This window comes from Patella vulgata, chromosome 4, assembly GCF_932274485.2.
Source record: "Patella vulgata chromosome 4, xgPatVulg1.2, whole genome shotgun sequence".
Taxonomy (NCBI): domain Eukaryota; kingdom Metazoa; phylum Mollusca; class Gastropoda; family Patellidae; genus Patella; species Patella vulgata.
The window spans coordinates 14,473,090-14,486,116 of record NC_065882.2 but is presented as its reverse complement, the minus strand read 5'-3'; the positions used below and the strand labels follow the sequence as shown (position 1 = coordinate 14,486,116).

Sequence of the window (13,027 nt, the reverse complement as noted above, 5' to 3'; positions counted from 1 at the left end):
TCATGATTATTATTATTGTTAAAGTAAAAATAAATACCAGTCATAAAAACATAGCTTCAAGATGCACATACAAAGTAGTCCGTAAGTCGTAATTGAACATTTCTAAGATCAAACTATAAATAAGTTTTTACAAATTTAAAATCAAAACTTGTATGAGGACGGCTTGGAAATAATGTTTTTTGTTGTGTATTAAAAAGGTTTCGGGCATTGACATTTTGAATTCTAGTGGCGGAAATATATAATAAATGTTGTTAATAATCAACTAATCTATTCCAGACATTATAGAGTTTGGGCTAGTAACAGGTGTCTTATTTCCAGGCTTGAACATACTACCATATACATGTACTATAAATAAATTGATCTGTTACTACTGTGCTGTGTCATCTCGGTAAATTAAGTCAGTTGGATGAGATATTTTAAACCAACCCCTTTAAAATTAACCATTAATAGTTTATAAATAGATTTAGATTATGTTATTTATTAGACTGATTTAGCAATTAGGATTAAATTGAAATTTACTTTTCCATTCTTATATCAATGAGTATATGGAACGGATGCCAGTATACAGAGTGTAATTCAGTATTAGCTTTAAGAGGCATTAGAACTTTTCACAAAAAAATAAACGGGATTAATATTATATTATGCTCAAAATAACAGGGCTAATTATCAGAAATCCAAGAACTCAGCTCAAACCACTGTTCACACGAGTGTCCGCTAAACTTAAATACTACTATTGGATGTGATGCATAGGTCTGTCTGAATGGAATTAGCTTTATATCATTTCATTTATCAGATATATCTTTCAGATTTAGATTTCAAAAAGTAGTATTAGAAATAAGTAAACTTAGGTAATCTAGCTTGAAGATGTACAATTTTAGTAAACTTAGCTAACTTTGAGATGTACAAGATTGGTCAATTTAGGCAAGTTAGCTTGGCGATGTGTAAGTTCCGCAAACTTGGGCAAGCAGGTTGAAGATGTACAAGTTCATTCAACTTCGGTAAGCTAGCTTGTTGCTGTGGAAGTTCAGCTAAGCTAGCTTGGAGTTGTATAAATTCCAGGAACTGGGGCAAGCCAGCTTGAAGTATGTACAAGTTTAAACATAAATTTATAAGTTACCTTGAAAAATTAGGTAAGCTAAGCAAGCTTGGAGATGTACAAGTTAGTAAAGTTAGGTAAGCTAAGCCAGCTTAAAGACGTACAAGTTTGGTAAACTTGAGTAAGCTAGCATGGAAATGTACAAGTTTGGTAAACTTGAGTAAGCCAGCTTGAGGATGTACAAGTTTGGCAAACCTGAGTAAGCTTGGAAATTTACAAGTTTGGCAAACCTGAGTAAGCTTGGAAATTTACAAGTTTGGCAAACCTGAGTAAGCTTGGAAATGTACAAGTTTGGTAAACTTGAGGAAGCTAACTTGGAGATGTACAAATTTGTCAACTTTAGTAAGCTAGCTTAAAGTTTGAGTTATCTTGTTGATTGGAAATGTGCAAGTTTAGTTTTCTGTATAATTTAAGCTGTCATGTTTTTAATAACTTATTTAATATTATAACTACCTCTTGAGTCACTTATTCATAATTTATATCATAGCAATCATTTCTTTCATTTTAATTTAAATTTCTTTAAGTCCCGATTTCCCCTGGAATCAATCGAATGAAATTTAAGTAGATTGAGTGAATCTTGGATAAGACGAAAAATGAGCCCCCTTGTACACCATTGGTAGCACATGAAAGTATTGTCCACGATATCCTTGTGAACATGTATATTTATATTTCCATTATCTTCAAGCGGTAGTATAAGTGCTCTTTTACTAGGTTTGATGCAAAATACAGTATTGGTCATAGTACGAACTATAAAATAAGATAAATTTGCCTGCCTTACATATTCAATAATCTTGTTAGCTCAGCAAAATGGGTGGTTTGTGCCTGTTTTCCATGTATGCGTTTTCACAAATGTAAGGGGACCGCTTCTACGTAATGAACGCGAATACACATAAATGGAAAACAGGCTTTAGTGTTTGAATCTCAAGTCACCAATGTGATGGCGAGTTTCATCTGTGACTATGGTTCATAAGAATTCACCTGTCTAGTTTTTCACCATCCACCAAGAATTGTGAGTGGTAAATTAGGGCTAGTTTTATGATTGTCTCACTATATTGTTAAATGAAATTTAAATCCCATATTACCCTAAGCAAATAGATGTGTCAGTAGGCAAGAGTCTTTAAAGTTGAGACACTTCAAGTAGTAGATTTAAATGTTTATTTTCCATCTTTAGATAATGGCTAGATATTGGACTAATGATTTAACTCTTGTTTGCCATCTTTAGATAATCGCAAGTATTATATCATATCCTTGTCATCAGATTAATACCACACTGGTATACCAGAGTATGTATAATTGTGTGAGTGGGATATGGTTTAACTATAGTCGTAGATCATGGTGTTTGTCATCCTTAGATAATGGCTAGTTTTATATTGTATCCTAGTCATTCGATTTATACCACTCCGGTATATCAGAGTATGTATATTTGTGTGAGTGGTATATGATTTAACTCTGTTTACCATCTTAGATAATGGCTAGTGTTATATCATATCCTAATCGACTGATTTATAGAACTATGGTATATAGTGTAATTGTGTGAGTAGGATATGATTTAACTTGAGCTGTAGATTATGGTGTTTACTGCTGTGTACTTAAAGTTTTAAATTTTGTACAGTTTAAAACATGACTTATATTATTACCTACTATGGAAGAGAAAGTATTTTTTGTCAAGTATCAAAAATTAAACTGTGTCAAGTTAATATAACATCTGTTGATATGAAATAATAAAAAAAAAATATTAAAAGTCTGCATATTTATTTTGTTATTTTAGAATCTGTCCTCCACTCAGAATAGCTCTATAGTATGCATGGCCAATAGCCAGGGAGTCTAAAGTAAGGGGGAATGTGAACTTGGTAGCTTAGTAAGGCACTGGCTCACTAACAGAGGGTACAGGGTCCAATCCTGGTGTTGACAAATCAAGACTTAGTGGGTAGGGTGCTGGCTCACTAATCTGATAAGAGGTTTGATCCCGGTGTTGGCAAGGAATTATGTCTAGTCGTTTGGATTGCACGAAAAACCTGCACGTAAAAGAACCATTGACAGTTGGAATTCAATTCCCTCATATCACACTGGTAGGTCGGTGTGAAAACGGAGGACCTTATTGTGTACATCAATTTGTATCTGCAAATACTGATCGAAGAGTTAACTTTCAGATTGGTATAATCTGTGATATAAATACAGTTTAGAAGATTACTATAAAAAAACATAGGCTATTAATAATTATGTAGTATAAACATCATAGACTGTGTTGATGTTAAGAGATTTCGTACGTGTCAATAGGCCTTTGCTATTAAGCCATTTGGAGATGGATGCCTGATTTAATAGAACTACATGGAGTTGATTGTTTACTTAGTCATTTACTCATACAACAAATAAGCCCAAAATTTACATGCTGATATCAGCTAAATGATCGACCATCCATCGGCCTACTGTCATGACAGCCAAGTCAAATTTCACAAATCATTTGTCAAAATAACTGTGCAATAAGTCTAATTATATTAAGTATTTATAGTTTTGGCGCTGTGAAGATTAGCTATATTGACACTTATTTTAATCTCAAATTGAATCTGATTTTAATTTGACATAAAATGAACCCGACCATCAATGTGCATTGCACATATACCAACCAGTACACTACAAAATTCATGTACTACTATTAAAGATGCATTATAAGAGCTATTTCCAGGGGTTTATTTTAGCTTCAAATATTATACAAACTATTATTCAGACATTTAATAACATGACAAGACTATAATCAACTCTCTAGATCTTTGGATGGCGGAGATTTAAATGACTGAAACAAGCTCGCCATTTAATTTCAAAATGATGAATTGAGGCTGGTGTCTTTATCTAACTCTTACATAAATGCATCTGTAATACAGTAGAAAGAATATCTTGATACCAGAATCTATCCATCACTCACATTTAAAGCTGCTAATCATAATTTGAAAGATTTGAATCCTTTAAAAACTACAATATTATGACAGTTGGATGGATCTCTAAAAAGAATATCAATCCAAACATGGTTAAATTTCGCTCAGTAATTTACAAAGATATGATTATGAATTGAACCTTTCACAGTTATCCAACAATACAAAGTGACCATCATGTTACATTCACGAATTCACTGTGTATCTCTCTGTAGCTCAAAATGTTTGTGTTCAGGTCCTGCATAGTTTCACATACGGTATCTGGACTGACAGAAATCGATTCTGTTTCACTCAGCTGGAGCGGGCATGACGATTTACCCAATAGGGCCTACTACCCAAATACTGTATTTATAACATTCCAAACCATGGCCCCGAAAAAACACGTCTATCTTATCTATTTTTATATTGTATTTGTAAACATCATAAACACTGACATCGTAATCACTAAAGCAGCAGGTAGACAGAATTTTGTTCCACAAATGCTAAATCAATCTCTCACTTCCTAAATTCCAATTTTCAAGAACTGGCATGCCCTTAACTTGGTGGCATAAAATATTTGCCCGAGTTGATTTGTATCCACATTTTGCTATTCTTCTGAGTTTTGTGGATTTTTATCCAAGGCTTTTTCATTTAAACGTTTGTCAATTCTTGTATCATTATGATGAATAAACCATTTTACTATGTCGGTACATCATCTATTTTCTCTTTAGTGCCCTTTTACCCTCCCCTTTCTTAGGTTTTGATTTTCCTCTTAGATTTTTTAATCTCCTCATCTCCTCCTTAAAATCCATGTGCTCATCTCTAAACAATCCCAAGTGTCGTAACCTTGACATCATCCTTCCAATAACATCATGCTGTGGATAATAATTGACTACTTCTGGTTTTAAATGCAAAGGTTTTTCACTAAATATCTTCACTACTCTTGTCGATTGAGATGTTGTTGGTCTAACCACTTCTCCAAATATTCTTGCAGCCAAACGACCCATTCTCTTTGAATAATTCGATGCCATTTTAACTGATTTTATGTGTTTACTTATATCCCCAAATATAAAAATATTTCTAACATGTCGGCCATCGACAAAATAAAAATGTTTAAGTGGAGTTATCCCCCGTTAACAATAAATCGTAGCCCACGTGCGTTACGATAAACGCATCGAGTAAACAAATGTCAGGTGACCACATCACGTGACTGGTACTTCCACTTCCACCGTCCATATTGCTGTCAAAAAAAAAAAGGTACGTTTATGAAATAAAACCACGCCGAATTATTCATGTATGCTTCTTAGATAAATATTATTATGATTACGATCATGATATATCAGAAAAAAACCTATATATTGATGGATCTATATCTAGTTCAAAAATAGAGTCGAAGACGTAATTTAAGACCTGTTTGTCATTATTTTCTTGTCAAAAAACAAGCGTGCCCCGGTCTAATTTAATTTGGTCTACTTGAACTTTATTGTTAAGTTGATTTAGCTGTGAACAACCAGTACGATGATTGAAATTATTGCACACGTCTTGTCAAACCTTCAAAGGCTATTATCTTCGCTCGCAATAGAGTAATTTGAATGAAATTTTCAAATTATTCATTTTGCATTATCTATTTTCGAACTATTATAGCAAGAATGGCTAGCTCTTTATCTAAATCTTACATAATGTATCTTTAATATCCATATTTCTTTATGTACGTACATAATTAATCAATCATTTAACTTTTGTTGCCCACCTCAGTGGCTTTACCTCACCTTGGTTGACCTATTTTCTTAATTGCATTATCATTTTGAAATGTCATCAGACTAAAAACAACTTGTTAAAACCAATGTAGCGCTATGTAAAGACACCTACATAAGGTTGATAAAACAATTAAATATTAATCCCAAAATAATCTGTCCACTATAACCTGTAATTTGGGTAGAGAGAGAGAGAGAGAGAAATGGGGTTTAACATCCACTCGACACAAACTAGGTCATTTCCGGACTAACATATGGTTTAATTTTATTTCAATAATTCGCTTGCTCTTAGGATTCTTTAGCAGTGGGAGGAAACCGGAGGACCCGGAGAAAACCCACGAGATTGGACAGGCAACCCTACTCCTCCTTGTCACGTACAACCGGGGAATCGAAACCCCGCCAGTTGACTCAATGACAGACCATTACCAAATGAGGATTGGTGGCTTTAAATAACATTTATATGAACATTATTACAGGAGAGAGAGAGAAAGAGAGAGAGACAGAGAGAGAGAGCTTTCAGTAGGGGTCTTTAGCAGTAGGGGGGAACTGGAGGAAACTCAGAATATTACTTTCAGAACTAAACTGGTACTGTGAATGGTAAATATTATATACAAGGATAGCACTATTTAACAATACATATCAGACCTATTATAGATTGTCCACCCTTTCCAATTAATAAAGATATTTTTATTATTATTATTGTCACATAAAAGCTGTGAATTGAAACCATGCCGCTTGATTTAATGACAAACCTTATGATCTAAAGTGCCCCCCCTTCCCCTAGCTTTAAATAACATGAACATTATAACCAATAACATGCAATGAAGGTAGATTACCTGTATAAAACACCTGCCTGTATTTTATTTGATCTAGGTTGATTTACATTGATTTTCTTCGTTTAAAATTACAGAGAATATATCTCATAAATTTTATTTCCAGGTGTTAATATTACAGCTTACATTATTGTTATTAAACCTCTCTGTAATGATGAATTATTGATTTGTATATTCTTCACAAACCATACTAGTCTCCACATTGTAACAGGTAAGTTAAACAAATTCACTATTTCATTCACATTCATGTCATTTTCTTTAAAGTCTTTGATCGTCGTTTCATGAAGTTTGAATCCCTTAAAATCTACAATATTGTGAAAGATGAATCTCTTAAAGAAATATCAGTCTGTTCAGTATTTAAAATTGACAATATGATGCATTCACTGCAGGCAGTCAACAGATATGGTCAAAAGCCAGCAAAAGTCTTTTGATGGGACTCTTTTCAATCTGTCATCCTAATGAATCCAAGCATTGATTTATTTTCCTGTGCCTTTGTTAGCATCATAGCAATTCCAATTATTATCTAAACTTTCTGACTTTTATTTGGTTTTCTATAATTTTTAACAGTTTTTGATAATAATTTCTAGAGTTATTCCCCTTTGTTGCACAATATATTATAAGATCAGAATCAGTACAAGAACTTGTTGGTGGATGATAAGGAAATAAATGCTGCTACCTTGGAACATATTTTCACAAAATTTCATTCCATGTATAATAAGAATTGAAATATAAACTTTTGTGTTTACAGATCTGAAAAAACCCAAAAAAACCTGTCAAAGTAAATATGGATCACAGTGCACATCATCATCACACAGATAACCTGGATCATTCAGGACTACATTCTAGTCATAGTCTAGATCATGAAGGTCATCAGGTATGTTAACACCTTATGAATTGTTTTTAATGACATTTTTTAGTAATTGACCGTCTGTCTTAAAGATACATTGTCCCGAAAGTATTTTTCGCGTGGTTATTTCCAATAAAAGTATGACAAATTTGGTATATGGAAAGTATAGACTCCCAACTTTACTAGAAAAATACTAGATTACCCGAAAAACACCCATGGGGCAAGCACTGGGCAAAAATGTCATGGTATCACTAACCGGCATCGCTATACTGTTGTCTGCCGGCTTATTGTGTGCTTATAGCTTGACTGAGGGTGCAGTTGTTATTTCTTGATCAAATGTTTTAGGAACATTGAGGGGTGTCAACGTACAGACTTTTTAATTAAATGTCGGAAAAAAAAGTTGACTGAAAATAATTAAAAATTTACTTAGGCCTCAATATGTATGTTAAATGGACAGTAAATGGCGTCTAACAACAGTTTATTTATAGCTTTAGGTATCTCCCCGCGAAAACAAAGTTTTGAGAGGGATATGAAGCAAATTTTTGATAGATTCATTAGTTTGAATATGTTTTTAGTCCAATATATTATCAAATCACAATTTGTACACAGGCAAGTATCTGGCATGTATCAGACTGTAGCTTCATGGATTATGGCCCCTGATTGTACAAAAAATCACATTTTGTTTTGTTGTGGACACTCTTAAGAGTTCACAAATTTTAGTCCGATTTTGATGAAACTTGAAATGTAAGGGTCTTTAACAGTGGGAGGAAATGGGGGACTGAGAGAAAACCCACGAGGTTGGACAGGCGACCCTTCTCCTTGTCACATACAAGCAGGAATCGAAACCACACCACTCGACTCAATGACACACCTTATGATCTAAAGCTCAAGCTTTAAACTATTTGATCAGCCAACCCCAGTCGAATGTTGCTCAGTAATTGTTTTCTGTAGAATTGTGCCCTGTGTATGCTTAGGCTTATTGTTTAAATGGTATTTTAGTACTTAAACATACATTATGCAAGAGCTAAATCTGTCTATTGCAGGTCTTTCTTTAGGCCTGAAATTTTATCTAAATTATTAATTAGACATTATAATTAACCTTTCCAGACCAAAATCAACTCTAGATGGCATCGCTAGCCTGCCATCTTTAGTGGATTGTGAGCCGATTTACTGCATAATTTTCCTTCACGATTTAACAATAAAATGGATAATCGAGACTATGCTGTTTATCGTACTGACTTTAGTAATGATGATCAAGGCTAGGCGGAAATTCAATCGCTTTGTTCTCGGTTCATAGTGGATCAATTTGAATGAAATTTTCAGCAAATTGCCTTTACATTATCTAGTTTTTAACTATTATAGTGAGAACTGCCAACTTGTTATCAAATCTCCCATAATGTATCTTTAACTATAAATAAATAAAACTAACTATATGGAATAACAAATACTTAGCTTTTATTATTATTTCAACTACCAGTCTTCAGGCAAAGGTTTAAGCTTATTGTGTGGGGATTTATTTTTTCTTTCAGTCATTTTTCCATACAGCCTATGGTAATATTATATTGTTTAAAGGTTGGAGATTATATGATGCCAAAGGTAAGCTTGTATAAAATATGTTATATCTCATACTATACACTTATTTACAATGATATGAAACGGGGTTTAATGTCCTGCTTTCCTAAACTCACTGTGCTAATGAAAAGGGGCGTAAGTCATGCTTGATAGCAACTTGAAAAGCCCTGTCGAGAGAGAGAGATAGAGAAAGAAATGGGGTTTAATGTCCACTCAATACAAACTAGGTCATTTCGGGACTAACATATGGTTCAGTTTTATTTCAATAATTCACTTGAGCCTAAGGGTCTTTAACAGTTGGGGTTTAACGTTCTGCTTTTCTGAACTCATTGTACTAATTATAATGAAAAGGGGCATAAGTCATGCAGTGGGCTATGAGGGAAATTTTGCTCAGGCAGTGGCCCTGCAGCCTAAACTTGTTTTGAATTCCAATTCTGTTATGTGCATGCAAACAATGAGGCACTGTTCCATGCCATGCCCTCTGTCCTGCACCGTTGACAAGGGGAAACCACGCTGGAAAATCCTCAGGAACTGTCTCAGCCAACACCGGGATGGAACCCTGGACCTCCAGCTTAGTCAGAGCATCTAATGATTAAGTTCTAAAAATAATCAGTTTTAAATCTTTTATAAAAATACCGTTTGTTGAGTCTTAAGTATCCAAATTTTGAAATTGTTAGTTTTAAAGCTGCTGATATTGATTTTAATTATTTTGAATCTCTTGCAAACTACAAGGAATATCAGCCCAAATAAAGATCAGTTCTGTTCAGTATTTTAAAAGATATGATGAATTGGAAATTTCACAACATGCAGTATCCTCTGCAGACAACAGAAACAAGCCAATGTCACCTTAAAGAGCATATTAAACTTAGGCTGCCTGTCTACGGTTAGCTCTGCTTGAGAACAGACACTAATATATATAGCTAGTTGACCGACATTTTAAGTCCTAAATTGACGATTTTAGTCGAAAACACTATGTATACATCGAGAATTTGAGAAGTATTTATTCCGCATCCATTCTATAAAATTGAACAGGTTTATTTGTTCTTTGTTTGTATGACAGATGTGAAGTGGAGTAGAACAGCATTACTAAATAGTAATACTACTGTTTGGATATGGCGGCCATTCAGGGCAGAGATCTATTCTCAAAGTATGAAGTAGATGGATCTCTGTGTCCAGAATGCTTAAAATATTGGGTAAAATCTTTGTATGAGCTTCTTTTTAACTGATTAATTCCAAGCTGAGAGATTATCTACTATTGATATAATTCCTGACAAATGCACGGTTGGGATTGACAATTTTAAATCTTGTATGAAATAACAATTTGTTGAATCTTATGTTTCAGCCACATTCCTGACCTGTCTTGCCTTGGCTGTTTTAGCCGTTTTGTTCCAACTGTTAAAGTTTATACGACATAGATTTGGTAGAAAATGTATGAATCTAAACTGCAGGTAAGTTCTTCTGTGTTGATATAGGGGATGGGTGTTTCCTGCATGCACTACTGTTTATATGCCCACATTGAAGTATTCTTGTAGATTGATGTCACCAACGTCTGTCTGTCTGTCCGCTTGTCAATGCTCTGGAGATTAAATTGATCATCTGATTGAGTTGGAATTAATACACGAGAGACTATGTTCATGAACTGTTTCAATGGTGTTTAGTAGCTCAACTGGAATATACAGGTTACAGTTCTATGGAATACAATTACTGCTTATTATTGAGCGACGCTTCGACTAGGCTTCTATAGTCATTATCAAGCAATAATGACTAGAGAAGCCTAGTCAAAACGTCGCTAAGTAATAAGCAGTAATTGTATTCCATAGAATTGTGACCTGTATATGTTCATGAAACAAAGACGCCTATTAATCTTACCTTTTTCCGATAACTTGAACAGGTGAGGTTATCATCTGATTACTGGTACATGTTCTGTTGTGTTAGCTCTAAGAAGATATAGAAGTCTTTCAAATTTTAATTATTTCGGATAATTATTTCATGGATTGTTGCCTTTGATCAGTTTTTGGTGTCTTAAAGATGCTTCCATTACCTACAAAAGAATAAAAACTGTGATAGTCTTTATGGTCTGCTTGCATGGCTTAGCTGCTGTGGTGTATGTTTGGTTATTGGGCCCATCACTAACAAAATGTTTTTTATATTGGGTACAAATTATTTGTAAAATTTTCCTCAAAATTATTTGTAAAATTTTCTTCAAAATTATTTGTAAAATTTTCTTCAAAATTATTTGTAAAATTTTCTTCAAAATTATTTGTAAAATTTTCTTCAAAATTAGTTGTAAAATTTTCTTCAAAATTATTTGTAAAATTTTCTTCAAAATTATTTGTAAAAATTATCCTCAAAATTATTTGTAAAATTTTCCTCAAAATTATTTGTAAAATTATTGTAAGAATTTCTTCAAAATTATTTGTAAAAATTTCCTCAAAATTATTTGTAAAAATTTCCTCAAAATTATTGTAAAAATTTTCCTCAAAATTATTTGTAAAATATTTTTGGGGAAATATCTATCAAAATTATTTCTAATTTCATAAAATTATTTGTCATATTTATTTATCAAATTATTTATCAAATGTTTTTTCACCCCTTTCAGACGTTACATTTTGAATAAGAATCACATTATCCAGACAGTATTGTACACAATTCAGTTTGGTTCGGGTTATCTAGTCATGTTGGCTGTAATGACATACAACATATGGATAGCGATAGCTGCCATCGCAGGACTCGGGCTCGGCTATTTCTTATTTGGATGGGGTGAATATGAAGACGGAAAGCGTCAGGAGATTATGATAGTGAGGCCAGGCGGAAGTACAAATTGTGGAGAACAATTAGACCAAGAGTTATTGCCCTTGAGTAAGGATGCATCAGCAGACACACTTATTACTAATGTATCAAATGGTGGATTGGCTTGTTCATGTGACGACGAAATTTGATTGGATAAGTTCGGTCACATTTGATTGTATGATATGAAAAGGTTGGATTTTGTTTAATTGTATGATAATGTTGGGTTGTAATTTTTGGGTATCTTTTATTTTTCTGTGACAAATAATAACAGGGTATTTAGCCATTGAGTGCTTTCATTTGCAATATTATTCTTGTTTTAAAGTAACGGTCCATCATTTGCAATTTTTACTAGAAAATCTAATTTTTCACAGCTTAATCCATGCTAACATATCCTCAGATTGATTATTTAATATTTAATAACAAAATCAAAATACTAACACTAGATAAATCTCCCGGCTTAGATTTAAAACAGGCCTATTTATTCTGTTTTCATTGCGTAACGAGCAGCATACGATAAAATTTAAGTTCCACATATCTTTGTAAACAATGAACCAAATTCCTATTAGAGATTGATCTTTTACAATATTATAGTTGGCAAGGGATTCCAAATCTACTAAAACTTTAAGTTAACAGAAGGTGCTCGGTTGTGGGACTGGATTGTTTTCATATTCAATGAATTGAAGAGTCATTAAAAAAACCCTGATATATCGATATTTCCATTTTAAAATGGAAACAACCTATCGCCAACTGTACCTATTGAATTAGCATTAATCTAACATGATCATGAAATACGACATGTGGCCAGGTCCATATTTTGTCTACGATATCATCTTAGGTGGAAGTGGACGTAAAATCTAGGAACGAACGAACGAAAGGTCCATATCAACATCTTCGAGCACCAAGTCAAAATTGTTTACAGCCCACAGCATCATTCTAAAATGTATATTGTGAGCCAAGGTCATCACCCCCCGCCCCCCCAGGTCCTATTCATGGAAACTTTAACTAGAATATTTTAAGATTAGCACAAATTTGAGCCCTTGGCCAATAAAATGGCTACATTCTTAAAATATTTTAATTAAAGTTTTCTTGGATAAGATCCTGTATAAAGTATTTATGTGTATAAATTTTTATTTTGTTATTTATGTATTAGATATTGTCACAGTATTTTGATATTAAGGCCAAACAAAAAAAAGTATCCTGGTTCTCAGACAATATCCTTCCTATAATTC

At 33.4% G+C, this 13,027-nt stretch overlaps 1 protein-coding gene across 1 annotated transcript; it reads left to right on the top strand.

The window, feature by feature from the left end:
* The first annotated feature begins 6,239 nt into the window (after positions 1-6,239).
* LOC126818684 (uncharacterized) lies at positions 6,240-12,777 on the top strand. The gene is made up of 6 exons (XM_050546232.2): positions 6,240-6,353; positions 6,696-6,800; positions 7,338-7,463; positions 8,966-9,032; positions 10,351-10,456; positions 11,608-12,777. Exons 3-6 carry the CDS (start codon positions 7,374-7,376, stop codon positions 11,945-11,947), a joined length of 603 nt encoding a protein of 200 aa, XP_050402189.1. The 5' UTR covers positions 6,240-6,353; positions 6,696-6,800; positions 7,338-7,373; the 3' UTR covers positions 11,948-12,777.
* Positions 12,778-13,027: the final 250 nt, after the last annotated feature.

What these genes read in the sequence shown, in the direction of transcription:
- LOC126818684 (XM_050546232.2), top strand. Translation starts at nt 7,374, where the DNA reads ATGGATCACAGTGCACATCATCATCACACAGATAACCTGGATCATTCA. An exon ending in GAGATTATATGATGCCAAAG is followed by an intron (nt 9,033 to 10,350) that starts GTAAGCTTGTAT and finishes CTTATGTTTCAG; the next exon opens with CCACATTCCTGACCTGTCTT. An exon ending in TGTATGAATCTAAACTGCAG is followed by an intron (nt 10,457 to 11,607) that starts GTAAGTTCTTCT and finishes CACCCCTTTCAG; the next exon opens with ACGTTACATTTTGAATAAGA.